Source organism: Narcine bancroftii, chromosome 4 (assembly GCF_036971445.1).
Source record: "Narcine bancroftii isolate sNarBan1 chromosome 4, sNarBan1.hap1, whole genome shotgun sequence".
NCBI lineage: Eukaryota > Metazoa > Chordata > Chondrichthyes > Torpediniformes > Narcinidae > Narcine > Narcine bancroftii.
The window spans coordinates 46,975,346-46,998,751 of record NC_091472.1 but is presented as its reverse complement, the minus strand read 5'-3'; the positions used below and the strand labels follow the sequence as shown (position 1 = coordinate 46,998,751).

The window sequence follows — 23,406 nt, the reverse complement described above, 5'->3', positions numbered from 1 at the left end:
TTTCAGTATGCAGTTTCAAGTCAAATACTACACTAAAAAAAAGGCATTTATGCTTGATAAAATGTTCTACCTCCTCTGAAGAATAATAGAGCTTGTCATTTCTATTTATAAGTGATAACTATGACTCAAAGGACACAAATTATATATTAATTTAAGAAAGCAACATTAGGTACAATTTCGTAACCTTATTCAGTAGAGTTCTTTCTTTACTACCAAACACCATTATAAAGAAGAGTGGATTATAGTAATTAATGACAAATTACACTCTCTTTTGAGCTTTCAAGATTGAAATGATACCAATAATTTGAAAATGTCATTTAAATTCTAACTAGGAGTTTAAATTATTTGTGGTTACAGATAAATTCAGAAAAAAAAATCTTTCAACATCAGAGCACTGGAAAAATAAATAATTATTTGGTATCCTGAACAACAAAATATTTCCTTGCTGAATTATAATTTATATGTGGATTTAAAATAAATCATAAATATGGTGCCAGTTTATTGCAATTATGTTAAATATTATCAGTGTCTGTACCATAGTATAATTACCTATGCATGTTGGTTTAAATAAATCTCATTTCATCCTTATTACCTTTCAAGAAAGACTGTTTCCTTTTCAGTATATATCATTACAATAGTCACTTGTATTTGAGATTCTTGATACATACAGGTACAATTATCTCCCTCTTAAAAAAAAATCTAAAACATGAAAAAATACCCAAGGAAGCTTTTTACTCAACCTATTGAAATACATTACAAAATAGTTCTTGAAGACAAAAGAAGCTGAAAACAAAACATTTCTGAAATAGAAAATGTCAGAATATACAGATTCTTCCACATCTGAAAAGATAATTGGAGTTAATTTGTGAAGTCCAGATTTTCACCAAATCTGCAAAGAAAATGTAGATGCATCCTGATGTAGAACCTATTAAAGAGATTTGAGAATCACATGTTAATTAATCATGACAAATACATAGTCTAATAAACTGTTTTATCAGCAGGATTTTAAAAATGTGAAAATGTACCCAAAAGACAATTCACAGCATAATATTTTAGAAGAACAACTTGGGACAAAAGAAGGGATAAAAGTAAGATAGAAATGAGAAAACTAAAAGAAAAATGGAAGTGTCATTAAAGTTTGAATCTGTAATATTTAATGCTCAGTCAGGATGCTCTACAAGCAGTGGTTCTCAACCTTTTTCTTTCCACTCTCATACCACTTTAAGTAATCCCTATGCAATAGGTGCTCTGTGATGAGTAAGGGATTGCTTAAGGTGGTATGTGGGTGGGAAGAAAATGTTTGAAAACACCTGTTTTAATCGAACCTGATTGACTCGTTATGTGCACGGTTTCATAACTCCAAAGGAAATGGGCCAATGACAATGTTTCTCAAGCAAAATATTTCAATAACAATTGGGTCTAGAGCAGTGGTTCTCAACCAACCCTTCCCACTCACATCCCACCTTAAGTAATCCCTTACTCATCACAGAGCACCGATGACATAGGGATTACTTAAAGTGGTATATGAGTGGAAAGAAAAAAGTTGAGTACCACTGGTCTAGAGGAAAATTAAATGCAATGCCTAAAATCTGTTTTTAGTGCTGAGAATAATCTTGAAAGATGGATCAAAATGAGAATGGCAGAGGGGCTGAGGGACATGAATGCTTATGCTAGAAAAACAGTCAAAGATATCTACAAACAATCTAAATGTATATGAATGCCGTCCATGTCCATCACGTCAGAAATACAGGAGAAAAATGAAAATTTAAATCAACAGTTAAAAGTCTTACAGATAGCACATCAAATACTAATTGCCTATCAAAATAACTACACCCTGAGAAACACTTCACTGAGTTGCTTAATGGCCTGCCATCTGCTAGCTGCCAATTTTGCTAGCCACCTCTCATAAATAAAGAACTCACACAGAGCCAACAAATTTAATCTTCAATTCATTTCTAAAGATATCAGGTTTGTACCAGCAGTTCTTAATCTATTTCTATTGTTTGGTGTATCCTTTTTAATTTGATTTCAGCCACTGCTTTATCTTCTGGCTAAATTGAATGTATTGCCATTCAATAATTATAATGTTCATATAAAGCACACTACTACTCATTGTCCAAAATCAATATGTAGATGCTGGAAAAGCTTCCACAGTGCTATATCTCACAATCTTTTTTCAGTAAATGCAGGGATTGTTTGTAACAATTTGTAACAATACCATATAGAAAAATAATTATACTGTAATTAATGTAGCTGTAGCATATTTACCTACCAGGCCTTATCTGATGAAGGCAAAAGCTGTCTTGGAAATTGATGTGTATAGTTCATGTTTAGCCAGACTGAAATTTTACATGCTACATTTTAACAATGAAAGCAAATTTTAGAAACAGATTAGAATGCACTGCCATTACTATAGAGAACGATAGCACTACCAAACAAAACAAAGCAATTGAAATAAAAATTAAAATGGCATTATTCAGTCTGACAATTGTTATCTGTTTAATAAAGCAACATGTTAAGTGCCATTGGAAGATACTGCACCTAACATCATACATTGGCAATTGCATTACAACCAACATGTTTGATAGGTGCTGTAAAGTCCATAGAGCAATTTTCAAACATTTTAAGACTGAATGCAGCAAGCATTTTTTTCATTAACTTAATAGGTAAATGTGTTCAATTAAAATAGTCTTTGATCTACACTTCCTGAAAATGACAAAGGTTCAGCTAATCTCATTTGTGGAAAAAGGAAAAGTGTCAGCAATTGATTTTTTAAAAACCTGTTACAAAGTTCCTGTGTAATAGACTTTGCCCTTTGCAATCTCATTGAAGAATACTAGTGTAGCAGTTCCCGCTGCTTCCTGACTGTTCTGGGATCTGGTTTTGATCCAAATCTAATCACAGTCTCAACTGCAGATTTTGCATGCTTGTTCCATGATTGTATCGCTTTCTGCCAGTTCCTCTGATTTCAACCCAAAGATATGCTCATATGCCTTCTCTATAATCGATATAAAATTACCCTTTAGTTTATGTGAATGGCAAAACAACTGTACAAAAGTTGATGGACATATAAGTGAGAGTAGTCGTAGCCCTACAGGGAAGAACAAAATGGGACTGGTGGGATTGTTCCACTGTGAGCTGATAGGGACTTGATGAACTGAATGAACTCCTTCTTCCTGCAATAAGTTGCTGTAAATGCCCTTCAGCAAAAGTTATCTAGTGTCTAACATCAGCAATATTCTCAAATGGATGAAGTACAAAATTAGAATGAAGAATTTTAACAGTCAGCATAAAAACTCTAAGTTTAACAACCTTCAGAATAATTTATATAGGATAAAATGAAAATTGATATAATACATAGAATATATCTACTGCAAATTCATAAACTTCTAAACAGTGCAATTTCACTAGAAGGCACCTCATTATAAAAACATTTTTGGACTTAGAGAAAATCTTATCAAGATAGTGGTGTGTCAGTAATATTCCCAGCAAAGCTGAAATCTTCATTCCTGAAAGTTGCTCAGACAAAAACAATGAGGATCAGGGAGCAATAAATTCTGGAAAAAGGGCTTTAGCGCTGGGATCTGTTTTACATATCCTCGACCAGCCATTCTCAACAAGTCCTATATGTGCACCCCCCCCCCCCCCACCCAGGGCCCACAGCACTTTTAAGTAAAAGCTATTTTCATTATACCTCATGTAACATAAATATTTTTATGCTTTTTACGTAGTCAGTAGGAGAGAAGTACAGGTAAAACCAAAACTTGACTGCTTCACAGGAAAAGGGGCCCATAAACTTTGAGCTGAGTCCTAAGGGAGCCATAGCCCAAAAAAGAGTTGTGGAAGACTGTTGTAGGCATACGATACAGCATTGTTCTAATGTTCAGATTTATTGTCAGAGTACTGTACATACATGACATCACATATAACCCTGAGATTATTTTCCTGCTGATCAGATAGAATTTCTACTTATCTGTAGTGCAAAAGAGTGTAGATTAGCGATTAAGTGGAGAAAATGCATTCAAACTATTTGTGTATGTGCTATATAATATAAAATAGGCGTTCCCAAAATAGGTAAATGTTAGATTCACTAACATATGTTAGAACATATGCAGCAGTTAATGTGGGTATATCGAAGTAGTTCTCTGATACCCATGCTGCGTCAAGGTGACATGGATATGGATTTTTAAATACCAGTAATTATCCTGAATTAGACACCACACATATAAAACTAGCTTTATATTAGTTTTATCAGTGTTAGAGAGGGGTTTTTTTATACCCTAGTAACAATAGCTTAGTCTGTTATTAAAAACTCAGATGCATTTCATTGAACAAACCAATTTTAGTGAAGACACCAAAGACTGCAGATGCTGGAATGCAGAGAGCAAAAAACAATCTTGGAGAGGAACTCAGTTACTCAGTTGGTCGAACAGTATCATGGGGGTGGGGGGAATGATCTGTTGGCGTTTCAAGTCAAGCCCTTAATCAAGACTGATTATGGAGAGCTGAAATGGCCAGTGTAAGGAAATGAAAGTGGAAGTACTGATAAGCAGGGGCCAATAGAGAATTGTGAACCAGGGAGGGGTGAAGAATGACAGATAGGGAGGGTGAGAGGTAGGATTAGGAGAAAAAGGCAAATGTTTGATAATGGTGTGAGACTATGTGTCGTGTGTGTCTGATTGTGAGAGGGAGAGAGAGATTGAGAGAAAATAAGGGTCAGGAGGTATATTGCGAGCCAGAGAAAGGTGAAGGTGGAGACAGCTGGTAGAGGATGAGAAGCAAGAATAAAGGCAATCAGTGCTCGAATCGGATAGGTGACAGTGATAAGGCAGGTAATGGAAACCATCAGGGTAAAAGTAAAGGACAGATAAGACCATTTTATTTAAGAGCAAGAATACTGCATAAATTTGATATTTGTATTGTCATTTATCTACATTGAAGGATGCAAAACACACCCTGTAGAAGATAATGTACTAGTGAAGCAACATTTGGATTCCCTCATTTAATGCCTTATAGGAGGATCAAAAGATGCTGCCAATTTCAGAGTAAATAGTGTGAACGATGACAGTTTCACCATTGATACAATTGCAAATTTTGGACTCTGATCTTTCTTTCATATAGAACCTTCAGCTGAAATCAATTAATATGTACAAACTGGAGAGTTTGCATTCTCTGATCTAGATGTCTGGGAAGCAACGATTTTACTAATGAACTATTTGTATTGCATTTTTAAGTTCTTTGATAAATTTAAATAACAGCTTACATCAACTTCTTACATAGTACTTGAATCATGAATAACAATCTGTAACTATACACGCAATTTTTCAGAAATGTATATCAAGAGTGAGGCAGACAAGGATACAGAAAGAATATGATTATTAAAGTGATCTTTGAAGAACATAAAAGATGAAGCCGAGAACTTCTTTAACACAAGGTCAGAAACAGATATGCTGCCAAAGTTCCAATTATTTGAAGGACCCTACAGATAGTTCTGATGAGAGAGCACAGTAGATCAGATGGAAGTTATGTTGAAATTTAGTTGGAAAAATGCACCTCACCTTCGTCTGAAGTTTTCTGATTTTTTTCTTTCTTGGTCTTTTTATTTTTTTCTGTTATGATGGTATGTACTTCTTTTCCTTTTTTATTAAGCTCTTTAGGTTCTTGCAACTCGTTTTTTTGAACTTTGCAATAGAGGTTACCATTTGAAAGGCTTTCTTTGTGCTTTTTAGGGCTTTCTCCTGACAGATCCAGTTTATCAACGACCAATTCCTTTTGAGCTTCTGAAAGTTGGCATCTCGGCTTTATCTTTTCATGGTCTTTTGCTTGTTCTTCCGTATTCCATCCTGCAGTACTTGAATCAGTTTGTCTGCCAACTCCAAAACTTGTTAATGATATTTCCCCTTTGCCTTTTCCACGTACCTGCTCTCTCTGTTTATCCATAAGTTCATTGTTACGCACTTTACAATCTGAGGCTTTAACTTTATACTTGTTAGACATGATTGAACTATTATTTTTGTCACTTAAAGGTTGATCTTCATCATCATTACCGATCTTCGAATCTGCACTTGGTGACATGCATTTGAATGCTTTGGCCTTTCCATCCATTGTTTGAGACTCAGTCGTTTGTACAGCACCATTGTAATTAGGAATACTGTAAGTGTCATTCTTGAATCTTTTGCCACTTGTGTAATTGTTTTCTCTTTCTTTTTGACTCTTAATTGTTTCTCTTAACTTCTCTGATTCCAAAAGGTCAATTTTTGACTTTTTCTGCTGATATAAATCCTTTGGTCCCACAACAGAATCTGAAATTTCTATATATTGTGGAGAGGCAATCTTTTCCACTGGTTCACAAACCAGTAAATTATCATCTGTTTTATTTGTTAAACTATTAACTGATAACTGGTATGATAACTGCCTTTGCCCTTTTTCATTTTTATCTTCCATATACCTTACACTATTTTGCATCTCTCCTGAATTAACACTTAATTCACCCGGTCTTACTTTTAGATTTTCTTCAGTAGACAGTGTCTTTTCTTTGATCTCTGAACTGCCACTTGAAGATGCTGCGCCATCAAACACTTCAGGAGATTCTTCTTCTGTTCGCAAGCCACTAAACATGTGTGTTACCTGCTCTGTGACAGAGTCAGCTACACTGTACCCAGCCTGCCCAACTGCATCGCTCAGGTCCTCTACAACACTGCTAAGTTGCTCGACTAAAGAGGACACTGATGGCAAAGTCAGGCTTTGTTGAAAACTCTTGAAAAACGACATTTATTCAAGCAGTCTTTTTAACCCCAAGAAAGCAAAACCCCATTCGGATGCATAGTGTAATTAGTTAATGTTGCCAAATTGGTCATCCTTTTCAGCTTACCTCTGTTAGTAAATAAATGCAAAGTGTTTAATTATAATATGTACATCCAATAAACAAATGCAGACTTTCAACATCATTATATGGCATATTGACATGTGGTAGATAAAACTATTCTAGGAAATGTGTTTTGCAGGCAGCCTATATACTTATCTTGAAATGCCACAAGCACCTTAGGTACCAACTTTGGAGTTTTTCTTTCTTTGTGAAATGGTCAAGGAACTTTACATGCAAAAATATAAATGCTGACACATTTTTTTAATCCGTAGATTTTTAAATAGTTTTACAAAGTTGGATTAAAAAAAAACCTGTCCCTTTTCCCAGCCTTTGGGATTTGTTGAACATATGGATCAGATTTTCTCAAGCGTTTGTTTCCAATATTTCCATGAGAATTATGAAAAATGTGGGAATTTACATACAAAAGAAAAAAAAAATTAAGTTCTAAAGTGTAATTTTTTGGAGATCCTGAAGACCTACTAGTCCATTACCACTAAGATGAAAGCAAAGTCATCCAAATTAAATTAAAGAATTAAAGTTCAATGGAATTGAATAAAATCATCTCCTCATGGCCAATACTTTTGTGAAAGACATTTATGAAAGCTTTGTTCAATTTCAATAAGAAAATTAATCTATTTGAAACAACATTATTGAAATATTGAATTGAATAAAAGAAAGTATTTTGCAGACTAATTTTTTTTTGCAAACAAAATTTACTGTTTTCCACTTTCAAAAAGGTTAAAAATGTTAAGAGTAAAAAATAAATCACTTACGAGTGTTGTCTGGTAAATCCTTGTCGGCCCTGTATTCTGCATCAAGACACGGAAACTCTCCTATATTCTCAAAGCACAGTCTTTTGTTGATATACAGAAAGAGGAGGATCATGAGAATAATAATCACCCCTACAGCAGAAAGAAAGCCGACCGCCTCAGGAGATACTGAAAAATAATGAAAACATTAAAATATTAAAGTTGTGACTTCATGGACACCAGAGCTATAAATGTATAAATGTTTATAAATATTAATTATCAAAAAAATGTCAATCTTATCTCAGTTTGTAGCATTCTATCCCAAATAAACTTTGTGGCTTCAAGGTATCTCAAGGTTTCACTGAGTGATTTAAGTAGCAGATGATTTAAATCATATTAGAAGAGGAAGGGAATTAGGACCTGGAATACAGCTTGAAGCTTGAGAACGTGAACACCAAGGGCCGGAGAAAGCAAGGTCTTGGGCCTGGAACTTGAAGCCAGATTGGTGGTAATAACCTGGTGCTTTGATGTCAATATTGATAAATATTGCTGCTGTTCTGGATTTAACATTCAATGATAAGTAACTTCCCCTTCCACTTGTAAGCAACATTAAAGTTTGGGTTTTTAGACAATAGTTGGACTGGCACTAGATTTCTCACCTTGAAACCATATTTCAGCAGTGCTTCTAAGCCTTTTATTTGTACTTAGAAATGAGCTAACCAGATGAATGGAATGAATGAATTATTGTCATATACTTAAGAAAAAACATAAATTCTAGTGATTCTGAGGAGGTTTTACAATCATAGGAACATAGGAAGTAGGAACAGGAGTAGGCCAAAAATGGCCCATCGAGCCTGCTGCGCCATTCAATACGATCATGGCTGATCTAATTTATGACCTAACTCCACCTTCCTGCCTTCTCCCCATATCCCCTAATTCCTCTATCATGTAAAAATTGATCTAACCAAATTTTAAATATGTTTAATGAAGCAGCCTCAACCACTTCCCTGGTTAGAGAATTCCAAACATTCACTACTCTCTGGGAAAAACTATTTTTCCTCATCTCTGTCCTAAATCTACTCCCCCGAATCTTGAGATGGTGTCCTCTCGTTTTAGTTTCCCCGGCCAGCTCAGAAAACCTTCCTACATCTATCCTATCCATACCCTTCATAATCCAATATGTTTCTATCAGAAAAAGAAATGGAAGAAGAAGAATCAGAAAGAGCCAGCAGACAACAGAAAGTTTGAAAAAGTATGCATGATTTGGATAGACAAATTGGACTTTAATGTTAAAATCAGAAGTTAGATGTTACATGTAGAGGAATATGCAAAAATGATTTGAAGAGATAGAAGAAAGAGTCAAAGGAACAGAATTTGAAATTCCCAATTAAAGATCAGATGGGGAATATGCAAACTAATTCTACTACTGTTTTTTTTTAAATTTTTTATTTTTCACACCATAAACCACATTGACCATGATACATACATTTTCCTTTTCAAATATATACAGTGCCATTTTCTCCCCACCCCCTTCTCCCATCCCACCCTCCCTACCACCCACCCCCCCACATCCATTTAAAGTACAAAATCTAGGATACATTAAGCCAGTCAAACAATGTTGTCATTCAATAAAAATAAACAAGAAATTCCACTAAGTCAATTCTTTTCATTTCCTTCACCTTTCGTTAATTTAGGTAGTGAATGTCCCCGGTAGGTTTTCTCTATTGTGTTTCATGTAAGGCTCCCATATTTGTTCAAATATTTCAATATTATTTCTTAAACTATATGTTATTTTTTCTAATGGAATACATTTATTCATTTCTATATACCATTGTTGTATTTTCAAATTATCTTCCAATTTCCAGGTTGACATAATACATTTTTTTGCTACGGCTAGAGCTATCTTAACAAATCTTTTTTGTGCACCATCCAAATCAATTCCAAATTCTTTGTTTTTTATGTTACTTAGGAGGAAGATCTCTGGATTTTTTGGTATATTGTTTTCTGTAATTTTATTTAACATTTGATTTAGATCTTCCCAAACTTTTTCTACTTTCTCACATGTCCAGATTGCATGAATTGTTGTTCCCATTTCTTTTTTTACATCGAAAACATCTGTCAGATACTGTTGGGTCCCATTTATTTAACTTTTGAGGTGTAATGTATAGCCTGTGTATCCAATTATATTGTTTCATACGTAACCTCGTATTTATTGTATTTCTCATCGTTCCAGAACATAACTTCTCCCATGTTTCCTTTTTTATCTTTATATTTAAATCTTGTTCCCATTTTTGTTTAGTTTTACCATTTGTTTCCTCATTCTCCTTTTCTTGCAGTTTAATATACATATTTGTTATAAATCTTTTGATTATCATTGTATCTGTAATCACATATTCAAAGTTACTTCCCTCTGGTAACCTCAGACTGCTTCCTAATTTGTCCTTCAAGTAGGATCTCAATTGGTAATATGCCAGCACTGTATCTTGAGTTATATTGTATTTATCTTTCATTTGTTCAAAGGATAATAATCTATTTCCTGAAAAACAATTTTCTATTCTTTTGATCCCTTTTTTCTCCCATTCTCTAAAGGAAAGGTTATCTATTGTAAAAGGGAGTAACTTATTTTGCGTCAATATTAGTTTTGGTAATTGATAATTTGTTTTATTCCTTTCAACATGAATCTTTTTCCAAATATTGAGTAGATGATGTAATACTGGAGAACTCCCATTTATATAATATGTGTTCAGGTATCTTTTCCCCTATTTTATCTAATTCTAATCTAGTCCAATCTGGCTTTTCCCTTGTTTGATAAAAATCTGATAGGTATCTTAATTGTGCGGCTCTATAATAATTTTTAAAGTTTGGCAGTTGTAAGCCTCCTTGTTTATACCATTCTGTTAATTTATCTAGTGCTATCCTCGGTTTCCCCCCTTTCCATAAAAATTTCCTTATTATTTTCTTTAACTCCTTGAAGAATTTCTCTGTCAAGTGTATTGGCAATGCCTGAAATAGGTATAATAACCTTGGAAAAATGTTCATTTTAATACAGTTTATCCTTCCTATTAGTGTTAATGGTAAATCTTTCCAAAGCTCTAAATCGTCCTGTAATTTTTTCATTAGTGGATAATAATTGAGTTTATGTAGATGGCCGAGATTTTTATTTATTTGTATACCTAGGTATCTTATTGCTTGCATTTGCCATCTGAATGGTCATTCCTTCTTAAATTTTGAGAAATCCGCATTATTCATTGGCATTGCTTCACTTTTATTTACGTTAATCTTGTAACCCGACACTTCTCCATATTCCTTCAATTTCTTATATAATTCTTTTATTGATAGTTCTGGTTCTGTTAAGTATACTATAACATCATCCGCAATTAAACTGATTTTATATTCCTTGTCTTTTATTTTTATCCCTTTTATATTATTTTCTGTTCTTATCAATTCTGCTAGTGGTTCTATAGCTAACGCAAACAATAAGGGTGATAGTGGGCATCCCTGCTGTGTTGACCTGCTTAAGTTAAATTGCTTTGATATATATCCATTTAATGTCACTTTCGCCAATGGCCCCTTATATAATGCTTTAATCCAATTAATATACTTCTCTGGTAAACTGAATTTTTGCAATTCTTTGAATAAATAATTCCATTCTACTCTGTCAAAGGCCTTCTCTGCGTCTAAAGCAACTGCTACTGTTGGCACTTTACTCCCTTCTACTGCATGAATTAAGTTAATAAATTTACAAATATTGTCTGTTGTGCGTCTTTTTTTAATGAATCCAGTTTGGTCTAGATTTACCATTTTCGGTACATACTCTGCTAATCTGTTTGCTAATAGTTTAGCTATTATCTTATAATCTGTGTTAAGTAATGATATTGGTCTATATGACGCTGATGCGAGTGGATCTTTCCCTTGCTTTAGTATTACTGTAATTATTGCTGTTTTACATGAATCTGGTAAGCTTTGTGTTTTATCAATCTGGTTGATTACTTCCAGGAGGGGAGGAATTAATAAATCTTTAAATGTTTTATAGAATTCTATTGGGAATCCATCCTCTCCTGGTGTTTTATTATTTGGTAATTTTTTTATTATCTCTTGTATTTCTACTATTTCAAATGGTTCTGTTAATTTATTTTGTTCCTCTATTTGTAATTTTGGTAGTTCAATTTTAGTTAAAAATTCATCTATTTTCCCTTCTTTCCCTTCGTTTTCAGTTTGGTATAATTGTTCATAGAATTCTCCAAAGTTTTCCTTGATCTCCTTTGGATTATATGTGATTTGTTTGTCTTTTTTCCTTGATGCCAATACCATTTTGTTAGCTTGTTCTGTCTTAAGCTGCCATGCTAGAATTTTATGCGTTTTTTCCCCTAGTTCATAATATTTCTGTTTTGTCTTCATTATGTTCTTCTCCACCTTATATGTTTGTAGTGTTTCATATTTTATTTTTTTATCTGCCAATTCTCTTCTTTTAGTTGTATCTTCCTTCATTGGGCTAATTCTTTTTCTATATTTACTATTTCCCTTTCCAACTGCTCAGTTTCCCGATTATAGTCCTTCTTCATCTTGGTTTCATAACTTATTATTTGCCCTCTAATGAACGCTTTCATTGCATCCCATAGTATAAACTTATCTTTCATTGATTCCGTATTTATTTCAAAATACATTTTAATTTGTCTTTCAATGAATTCTCTAAAATCCTGCCTTTTAAGTAGCATGGAGTTTCATCTCCATCTATACATTCTTGGAGGGATGTCCTCTAACTCTATTGTCAATATTAAGGGTGAATGGTGTGATAATATTCTAGCTTTATATTCTGTTTTTCTTATTCTATCTTGCATACGAGCTAATAACAAAAATAGGTCTATTCTTGAGTATGTTTTATGTCTACCCAAGTAATATGAATATTCCTTTTCATTTGGGTGTTGTTTCCTCCATATATCCAAAAGTTGCATTTCTTCCATCGATTTAATTATAAATTTGGTTACTTTGTTCTTTCTGTTAATTTTTTTCCCAGTTTTGTCCATATTTGAATCCAAATTCAGGTTGAAATCCCCTCCTATTAATATGTTCCCTTGCGTATCTGCTATCTTCAAAAAAATATCTTGCATAAACTTTTGATCTTCTTCGTTAGGTGAATATACATTGAGTAGATTCCAAAACTCCGAATATATCTGACATTTTATCATTACATATCTCCCTGATGGATCTATTATTTCCTCTTCTATTTTAATTGGCACATTTTTACTAATTAATATAGCTACTCCTCTTGCTTTTGAATTATACGACGCTGCTGTTACGTGTCCTACCCAATCTCTCTTTAATTTCTTGTGCTCCAATTCAGTTAAATGTGTTTCTTGCACAAATGCTATATCAATTTTTTCTTTTTTTAGTAAATTTAGCAGTTTCTTCCTTTTAATTTGGTTATGTATTCCGTTAATATTTAAAGTCATATAGTTCAGCGTAGCCATTTCATACTTTGTTTATCTTCCCTTTCCGTTTCTCCATCATCACCTTTCCTTCTTATCCATTTCTGCTTTCTTGTTTTGAACACTTTATCAGACAACATTTCTAAAACATCAAACATTTTCCCTATTCTCCTATTTAAAACTTCTTTAACCCCATTCTCCCCTCCCCCTCCTGAGTTGCCCTTTATCCCTGTCGGGCAACCACATCTCCCCTCTCCATTTGGATTTGCGAATTCACTCGCAAACGTCAACTGATTTTGTAGTGACCGTAACTCCTCCCCACCCAGCCCCCCCAGAAAAGATTTCAATTTTCATATGTAACAAAGGTCACTCTTTTAATTCCCTCCTTATTCCCTCTATTCCCTTTCCCTCCCTTATTAATTCTTGTCTATACTCTATATATTTTCCTCTAAATACAGATACATTCATGTATACACACTATATATATACACACATATACCCCTTTACACACATACATATAGTTCGTGGTCATTTTTACTCTCATTACATGTCTTCATCTCTCTGCTTGTTTTGTAGTTGTTCTGCAAATTTTCTTGCTTCCTCTGGATCCGAGAATAGTCAGTTTTGTTGCCCTGGAATAACTATTTTAAGTACTGCTGGGTACTTTAACATAAATTTATATCCTTTTTTCCATAAGATCGTTTTTGCTGTATTGAACTCCTTCCTCTTCTTCAGGAGTTCAAAACTTATGTCTGGATAGAAAAAAAAATTTTGACCTTTATATTCCAGTGACTTTTTGTCTTCTCTTACTTTCTTCATTGCTTTCTCCAATATATTTTCTCTTGTTGTATATCTTAAGAATTTTACTAAAACGGATCTTGGTTTTTGCTGCGGTTGTGGTTTCGGGGCTAAAGTTCTATGTGCCCTCTCTATTTCCATTTCTTCCTGTAATTCTGGTCTTCCTAGGACCCTGGGGATCCAATCTTTTATAAATTCTCTCATATTCTTGCCTTCTTCATCTTCCTTAAGGCCCACTATCTTTATATTATTTCTTCTATTATAGTTTTCTATTATATCTATCTTCTGAGCTAACAGCTCATGTGCTTCTTTACTTTTTTATTAGATTCTTCTAATTTCTCTTTTAAGTCCTCTACTTCCATTTCTACAATTGTTTCTCGTTCTTCCATATTTTCCATTCTTTTTCCTATCTCTGACATGGCCATTTCCATTTTATTCATTTTTTCTTCTGCATTCTTAATTCTTCTTTTTATCTCATTAAATTCTTGTAATTGCCATTCTTTCACTGATTCCATATATTCTTTAAAAAAAGATACATCCATTGTCTTACCTTTCTCTTTTTCTTCCACTTCTTTCTGTTCTTCTTCTTCTTCTTCCTCTGGATTGACCATCTGTTGTTTCCTTGTTTTCTTTTTACCCTCTTCTTTCTTGTTGTCATTATTGTCTGTGTTCTGCACCTGCTGCTGTGCTGCAGGTGTCTCTCTCAGCTGCGGAGATCGATTCCGCAGCTGTTCCCCCCTCCCGTCAGTGTGTTTTTTTTCATGTGCGGTTGCGCACTTTTACTCGGCTCTGCGAGCCATTTTTGCAGTCCCGAGCCCAGGACTTCCACTGACCTGAGGGAGCGGGCTTCTCTCTCTGCGGCGGGCCTCTTCGGACAGATAAGGCCTTCACCTTCTTCTTCCGACATTCTTTCTTCCTCTTTTCTTCCCGTTGTTTTCGACTTTTCTCTCTTCGCTGCCATTTTCTTCTCACCTTTATTTTTACTTTATTATAAATTTTAATCTTTTACTTTGTGCTTTGTGTGTTTTTTTTAAACTTTTTGGGAGAGGGCTGGAATTCCCTGACTGGCCACTACTCCATCACGTGACTCCTCCCCCCTAATTCTACTACTGTTCAAGATCATTTGGCCCAAAAAACTGGATGCTTTAGAAAATGTCAAGATCCTTAACAGAGTGGAAAAACAGAGATCTTTGGGGTCCAAATCCATACATCTCTCAAGGTTGCCACACAAGTTAAGAAGGCTTATGGTATGCTGGCCTTCATTAGTTAGGAAATTGAGTTTAAGAATCATGAGGTAGTGTTGCAGCTCCTCAAATCTCTGGTTAGACCATACTTTGGTATATTGTGTTCAGTTCTGGACACTTCATTACAGGAAGAATGTGGTAACAATGGAGAGGGTGCAGGGGATATTTACGAGGATGTTGCCTGGGGCCAAGAAGGATGAGAGGTGACTTAAGATTATGAAAGGCAGCACCTTTTTCTCCCAGTGGATGAGTATCAAACACCAGAGGACATCTGTACAAGGTGAGGGGAGCAAAGTTTAGGGGAGACATCAGAGTTAAGTTTTTTTCACACACAAGTCGAAGGCATTGCCATGCGTGGTGGAGGCTGGTACAATAGGGACATTTAGAAAGCCACATGGATGCAAGGAAAATAGAGGGTTATGGGTGTAAGGTGGGGCAGGTTTAGTTTGTGGAGTAGGTTTCTATCGGTTGTCAAAACATCATGAGCTAAAGGGCCTGTTCTGTGATGTAATGATCTATGTTAATGTTAAGGTTAGGTGAGGTTCAAGAGCCTGATAGCTGTTGAAAAAGATTGTTCTTTCACCTAGAAAAGTGTGAGTGAAGGATGCAAATTTGCTTTTTGATTTTCAATTGTAAAGAAAATTAAAGTTGATACAAAACAGGTTGTTAATTTGTTCTGCGGTTGCTATCTAAACCAATACGCATGGCTTAGAGGGATATGGAAAGAATACAAGCAAATAGGATTAGCATTGATAATTTGTAGGCAGAGGCTGGTGGACCAAAGTGGCTGTTTCTATGCTAAGCCATGATATTGCTGGTGGGCTGAAAAAGCCTGTCATCCATAAACCTTACAATCTTTATCTCAAAATTAACCAGGAATCTTTCACAAAGATTCTAAATTTGCCCTTGTAATTCCATTCAGTTCACCTCTAATAAGTCCAATAAAATCTGTTTAATGAAAACAAATGCAATTTTAATCTAAGCCTCCTGAAGTTTCCAAAACTAAAAAAACCCCAAAGTAAATGAGCTCCTCTGAGATTGATTACTATTGTAAGTTTAGCCCTATGCACGCTTACTGGAGTTCTGTTATATAATTGCAAGTTATGTTGCACCTGTGTGGTTAGGTCATATTTTTATGCAGGCCAAATAATTTCTAATATTTGAACATATTATGGGTGCATCCAATGTAACAGAACCAAAATTACACTGGGACAAGTAGCCATATTAGCAAAGATTTACTGTATGGAATTCATGTTGGAAAAGAGCAAGTATTTTTTTCAATCAACATCTGGTAATGAATTGTGCTTTTCAATCTTTCTTCTGCTGTAAAATATTCATGCTAGTTCTGTGATGGAAGTATTGTATTGGAGTAACTCAATACTTCATCTTTGCATGATGGATTTTCATGGCCTTGGCTATTCAAATTTGAATGTCAGCTTTTGAAACGTTAAAGAAACTTTTTAAGCATTGTCAAAGCACTGTAAAAATTTCTGTGGAACCCACATTTAGATTTTAAATTAACAGTTCACAATAAAATTGGTATGTTGAGAAATTAATCCAAGCTAATAAATATTGCGCAATGTAATAACTTCTCTGCTCCACAATTTGTCTCTTACATATATATCCCACTGAAATTCTGATAAATTATTCCCACTGTATTTACTTCAAAAACATTTAATCAAGAATAGGCAGCATTTGAAACATGGCTTCCAAATGTATATAGTTTATAATCAATATTTTGTTCTAATTATTAAAATGTTAATGAAGAAAAGTATATTAACAAAGTATTTTGAAGTCATATTTTTAAATTAAAAATTAATTGATGACTCAGCGCAATGCGCAAATGTGCTGGAGAAACTCAGTAGGTCACGGAACAACCATAGCAAGTAAAGGGTAAACAAGGTTTCACCCCAAGAAGTCACGTGATGGCGTAGTGGCCGGTAGGGTAATACCAGCCCTCTCCAGAAAAGAAGAAAAAAAGTGAAGAAAAAAACAAAGTTCAATAAATACAAAATATAAGAAATAAAAGATAAAGTTGTAGAGAAAAGAAATAAAATGGCACCCAAGAAGGAAAAAGTAAAAACAACGGGAAAAAAAATGCCAGAAAAGAAAGGAGAAGGCCTTACCTGCATGAAGAAACAGAGAGCTGTGGTGGAGAAGAGCACCCAATCTCCGAGGTCGGTGACGGCCCCCGCGGAGTTGTGACCCCACGACCGCTAGACTGCAAAAATGGCTCTCTGAGCCAAAAAAAAGTGCGCCGTGCACAAACTAAGGAGAAGGAGAACACCGACAGGAGGGGGGGCTCAGCCGAGGAGCAGGCAACCACAGCGCGACCAGCTGAGGGATGCCAGATACCAGGGCTCTCAGCTGGAAGAAGAGGAAAGCGGCAGGAGAAGGAGTGAAAGGAAAGAAGAGCAGCAGCAGCAGGCTCAGATGAGCAGCTCAGAAGAAGAGAACCAACAGCAAAAGGCCAAGCAAGAAGAGGCCCGACAAAGTGAGACAAGCAACTCATCAGGAAAGTCAGAAGAGACACAGATACAAAGAAGAGAAGAAGAAGAAGAAGACACAAATACAGGTATAGACACAGAAGAAGAGGAAGAAGAAGACCAAGATCTTCACAGAGAAATAGAAGGTAAAACAGACGAACAGAACAAATGAGAGCATTAAAAGAATGGATGTCATTAGAATTTAGTTCAATTAAAAGAAAAATGAAAAGATCAGAAGATAAAGTGCAAAGATTAGAGCTAGTCATGACAGAAATAGGAAAAAGATTAGAAAATGTGGAAGAACAAGAAACGGCTGTAGAAATGGAAGTGAAAGAAGAAGAAAATTGGAAGAAAGTGATCAAAAAATTAAAGAGAAACAAGAGTTGTTAGCTCAGAAAATTGATATGTTGGAAAATTATAGTAGGCAAAACAACATAAAAATAATGGGCCTAAAGGAAGATGAAGAAGGCACAGATATGAAGGAATTTATAAAAGAATGGATCCCGAAAGTCCTGGGAATGACAGAAATTCAGGAAGGAATGGAAATAAAAAGGGCACACAGAACACTAGCTCTGAAACCACAGACACATCAAAAACCAAAATCCATTTTAGTAAAATTTTTGAGATTTACAACAAGAAAAAATATACTGGAGCAGGCAAGGAATAAAATTAGAGAAGACAATAAACCATTGGAATACAAGGGTCAAAAAATATTTTTTTTACCCAGAAATAAGTTTTGAACTCTTAAAGAAGAGGAAGGAGTTTAATACAGCAAAATTGATCCTATGGAAAAAATGTTATAAATTTATGTTAAGACATCCAGCTGTGCTTAAAATATTTATCCCTGGGGAGCAAAACAGACTGTTCTCAGATCCGGAAGAAGCACAAGAATTTGCAGAACACTTGCAGGACAGAAGGAGAGATGAAGAGATTAACAAGAATGAAGAACGGAGATAAATATATTTAAAGATGTAAAAACAATGTATAAGTAAAGAACTAAAGAAGGGAAAGAGAAGGGAAGAAAGGAAATAAGGGGAAAAAAGGAAGAACTTTGTTATGTGTGTAAAACAAAAAGTGTTTTCTGGGGGGGTTGGGGGAGAAGAGAATAACAGTCACTGCGAAATTAGTTGACGCTTGCGAGCAGGTTCGCAATCCAAATGGAAAGGGGAGTTGTGGTTGCCCGGCAAGGGATAAGGGAAAACTCAGAGAGTGGGGGGGGGGGGGGGGATATTTGGGGCTAAGGGAATATTGGATGTGGGAGTTGTTGAAGTATTTTATGTTTTAAATGTGTTGTCATACATTGAGTTTAAAAAGGGAAAAATGAGAGATGAAATTGGGGAAAAGAGGGATAGTGGTGAGGAAGTGGAAATTGGGTGTAAACAGGATATAAGATGGCCATGTTGAACTATATGACTATAAACATTAATGGAATACATAACCAAATTAAAAGGAAGAGGCTATTAAATTTACTGAAAAAAGAAAAAATAAATATAGCATTTGTGCAGGAAACACGTCTAACTGAAGTGGAACATAATAAATTAAAGAGAAACTGGGTAGGACACGGAGCGGCAGCATCATATAATTCAAAAGCTAGAGATGTAGCCATATTAATTAATAAAAATGTACCAATCAAAATAGAGGAGGAAATAATAGATCCAGCAGGGAGGTATGTAATGATAAAGTGTCAGATATATTCAGAATTTTGGAATTTGCTCAATATATATGTACCTAATGAAGAGGATCAAAAGTTTATGCAAGATATTTTTTTGAAGATTGTAGATACACAAGGAAATATATTGATAGGAGGGGATTTTAACCTTAATTTGGATCCAATGTTGGATAAAATTGGACAAAAGACTAGCAAAAAGAATAAAGTGGCCAAATTTATGGTTAAATCAATGCAAGAAATGAAACTTATGGATATATGGAGGAGGCAGCACCCAAGTGAGAAGGAATACTCATATTATTCAAGTAGGCATAAAACATACTCAAGGATTGATATGTTATCGGCCCATATTCAAGGGAGAATTAGGAAAACTGAATATAAAGCTAAATTACTATCTGATCATTCACCCCTGTTATTAGCAATAAAACTGGAGGACATCCCACCAAGAACAAATAGATGGAGGTTAAACTCCATGCTACTTAAAAGTCAGGAATTTAGAGAGTTTATTGAACGCCAAATTAAAACATATTTTGAAATAAATACAGAATCAGTGAAAGACATTTATATTATGGGACGCAATGAAAGCCGTCATTAGAGGGCAGATAATAAGTTATGTAATTAAGATGATAAAGGACTACCACCGAGAAATAGAACAGTTTGAAAAGGAGGTAGTAAATACAGAAAAGGAACTAGTAAAAAGGGATGATATAACAAAAAGGAGAAAATTGGCGGACAAAAAAATAAAATACGAAACATTACAAACATATAAGGTGGAGAAGAACATAATGAAAATAAAGCAAAAGTATTACGAACTAGGAGAAAAAACAGATAAAATATTCACCTGGCAACTTAAAACAGAACAAGCTAAAAGAACTGTATTGGCATCAAGGAAAAAGGACAAACAAATTACATATAATCCAATAGAGATTTTATGAACAATTATACCAAACTGAGAATGAGGGGAAAGATGATAAAGTAGAAGAGTTTTTAGCTAAAACTGAACTGCCAAAATTGCAAGAAGAGGAACAAAACAAACTGATAAAACTATTTGAAATAGAGGAAGTACAGGATATATTAAAAAAGCTGCTGAACAATAAAACACCTGGAGAGGATGGATTCCCAATAGAATTCTATAAAACATTTAAAGAGTTATTAATTCCTCCTCTCCTGGAAGTAATGAACCAGATAGAAGAAACTTGCCAGATTCATGTAAGACAGCAATTATTACAGTAATACCAAAGACAGAGAAGGATCCACTAACAACAGCATCATATAGACCAATAGCTCTACTTAATTCAGATTATAAAATAATAGCAAAATTATTAGCAAACAGATTGGCCGATTGTGTACCAAAAATAGTAAAACAAGATCAAACTGGATTTATTAAGAAAAGATGAACAGCGGATAATGTCTGTAAATTTATTAATCTAATTCATGCAGTTCGAGGAAATAAGAAGCCAACAGTGGCTGTTGCTTTATACGCAGAAAAAGCCTTTGACAGAGTAGAATGGAATTATTTATTCAAAGTATTACAGAGGTTCAATCTACCAGAAAAATATATTAATTGGATTAAAGCATTATATAATGGACCATTGGCGAAGGTAACAGTAAATGGATATGTATCGAACCAATTTAAATTAAGTAGGTCAACTAGGCAGGGATGTCCATTATCCCCCTCACTATTCGCTTTGGCAGAACTGATAAGAACAGAAAATAAAATAAAAGAAATAAAAATAAAGGAGAAGAAGTATAAAATCAGTTTATTTGCAGATGACATCATAGTATATTTGACAGAACCAGAAATATCAATAAAAGAATTACATAAGAAATTGAAGGAGTATGGAGAAATATCGGGGTACAAGATCAACGCAAATAAAAGTGAAGTGATGCCAATGAGTAATGCAGATTATACAGAATTTTAAAAAGAATCACCATTTAAATGGCAAACACAAGCAAACCAATACCTAGACAATAACTTAAGCCACCTGTACAAATTAAATTATCAGCCACTAATAAAGAAATTGCAGGAAGACTTAGAACATTAGAAAGAATTACCGCTACGTTGATAGGGAGGGTAAATTGCATTAAAATGAATGTCTTCCCAAGGATACAATACTTATTTCCCTTAACAGAGAAATTCTTTAACGAACTAAAGAGAATAATAAGGAAATTCTTGTGGAAAGAGGGGAAACCAGGATAGCGTTAGATAAATTAACAGAGCGGTACAACCAAGATTGTTTGCAGTTACCAAACTTTAAAAATTATTATAGAGCAGCACAATTAAGGTATTCATCAGATTTTTACCAACAAGGGAAAAACCAGACTGGACTAAGATAGAACTAGATAAAATAGGGGAGAAGGTACTGGAACATATACTTTATAAATGGGATGAAAAGCTGGAACAATATAAAAGCTCACCAGTACTGCATCATTTACTCAATATATGGAAGAAGATTCACTTAGAAAGGAAAAAAATGAATGACCAAATACCAAAATTACTATTGACGCAAAATCTGCTAATCCCTTTTACAATAGATAACCTTTCCTTTAGAGAATGGGAGAGAAAAGAAATTAAAAGAATAGAAAATTGTTTTTTGGGAAATAATTTATTAACATTTGAACAGTTGAAGTACAAATATGGAATAACTCATGGTACAATGTTTGCATATAATCAACTGAAAGTTTATTTAAAGGATAAATTGGGAAACAGACTGAGATTACCAGAAGGAAACAGCTTTGAATATGTGATTACAGACACAATGATAATTATTAAAAGATGTATAATGAACATGTACATTAAGCTGCAAGATAAGGATAAGGATGAAATAAGCTATAAACCCAAACAAAAGTGGGAAAAAGATTTAAACATAAAGATAAAAAATGAAACATGGGAAAAATTATGTGCTGGAACTATGAAGAATATAATAAACACAAGGTTACGCATGATACAGTATAATTGGTTACACAGGTTATATATCGCGCCCCTTATCAGATAGATGTTTTCGCTGTAAGAAGGAAATGAGAACAACAGTACATGCAATTTGGGCATGTGAGAAAGTTAAAAGATTTTGGGAAGATCTAAATCAGATATTAAATAAAATCACAAAAAAATAACATAGCAAAAAATCCAGAGATCTTTCTTGTAAGTAATATAAGAAGTAAGGAATTAAGCCTCAAATTGGATAAAGCGCAAAAAAGATTTATTATGAATGCCTTAGCAGTAGCAAAAAAAAATGTACAATGTCAACTTCGAAAATGGAAGAGATCATGAGAATACAGCAATGGTACATGGAAATGAATAAATGTATTCCATTGGAAAAATAACATATAATTTTAAAAATAAAGTCACATTATTTGAACAAATTTGGGGACCATACATGGAACATAACAGAGAAGGCTTGCCTCGGACCTCCACCCCCTAAAATGATAAGAAGGCAAAATGACTTGATCCAGTGTGTAAAAGTAGGTCACACATTTTTCTTGTTTATTTTTCATTGTGTGATGACATTGTTTAATGGTTTTATTGTATTGTTTATGGTTTTGGAGGGGGGAGGGAAGGTAGGGGAGAAAAAAAGGGTGAAAATGCCACTGTGTATTATTAATGAGAAACGTTTGTATATATTTTGGTTGATATAGTTCACAGTATGAAAAATAAAAAATTATATATAAAAAAACAATGTTTCAGCTCTGGGCCCTTCATCAGGTATACAACTCTTAGAGGCCAGTTAATGTTTTATTTTTAATTACACATATTAATAAGGCACATAGTATTCTTTACAGAAAAATCAGAAATGATTTGTTAGAAAGCTCATATTTATTGACAGTAACACTGTGAACTTGCTGGTTTAAATTGCTCACACCAATTTTAGTCTTGTTTTTTTCTAGGTCTTAGAATTCGATCTGTGGTTTGTAGAGCAGCCTTCTGGAGAGTGAACTCGCAGAAAGCATCTGGCCCAGATGGAGTCCATGGATGTTTGTCCTTCAAGCCTTATGAGATCAGCTGGCAGGAACATTCACAGACATCTTCAACCTCTCCCTGCTACTGGCAGAAGTACTCACCAGCTTCAAGAAGACTACTGTCACCCCGGTGCCAAAGAAAAACACAGTTATGGACCTAAATGACTACCATCCCGTGATTCTGACATCCAACCTCATGTAGTACTTCAAAAGTC

At 34.4% G+C, this 23,406-nt stretch overlaps 1 protein-coding gene across 1 annotated transcript in view; it reads right to left on the bottom strand.

The window, feature by feature from the left end:
- The window catches only part of LOC138760527 (synaptotagmin-14-like), a 158,630-nt gene that overhangs the window by 112,929 nt on the left and 22,295 nt on the right, over positions 1-23,406 (bottom strand). Inside the window, exon 2 of the mRNA XM_069931173.1 lies at positions 7,639-7,803. Within this exon, the coding sequence (XP_069787274.1) occupies positions 7,639-7,750 (112 nt within the window). The 5' untranslated portion in view covers positions 7,751-7,803. The remainder of the gene's footprint in view (positions 1-7,638; positions 7,804-23,406) is intronic.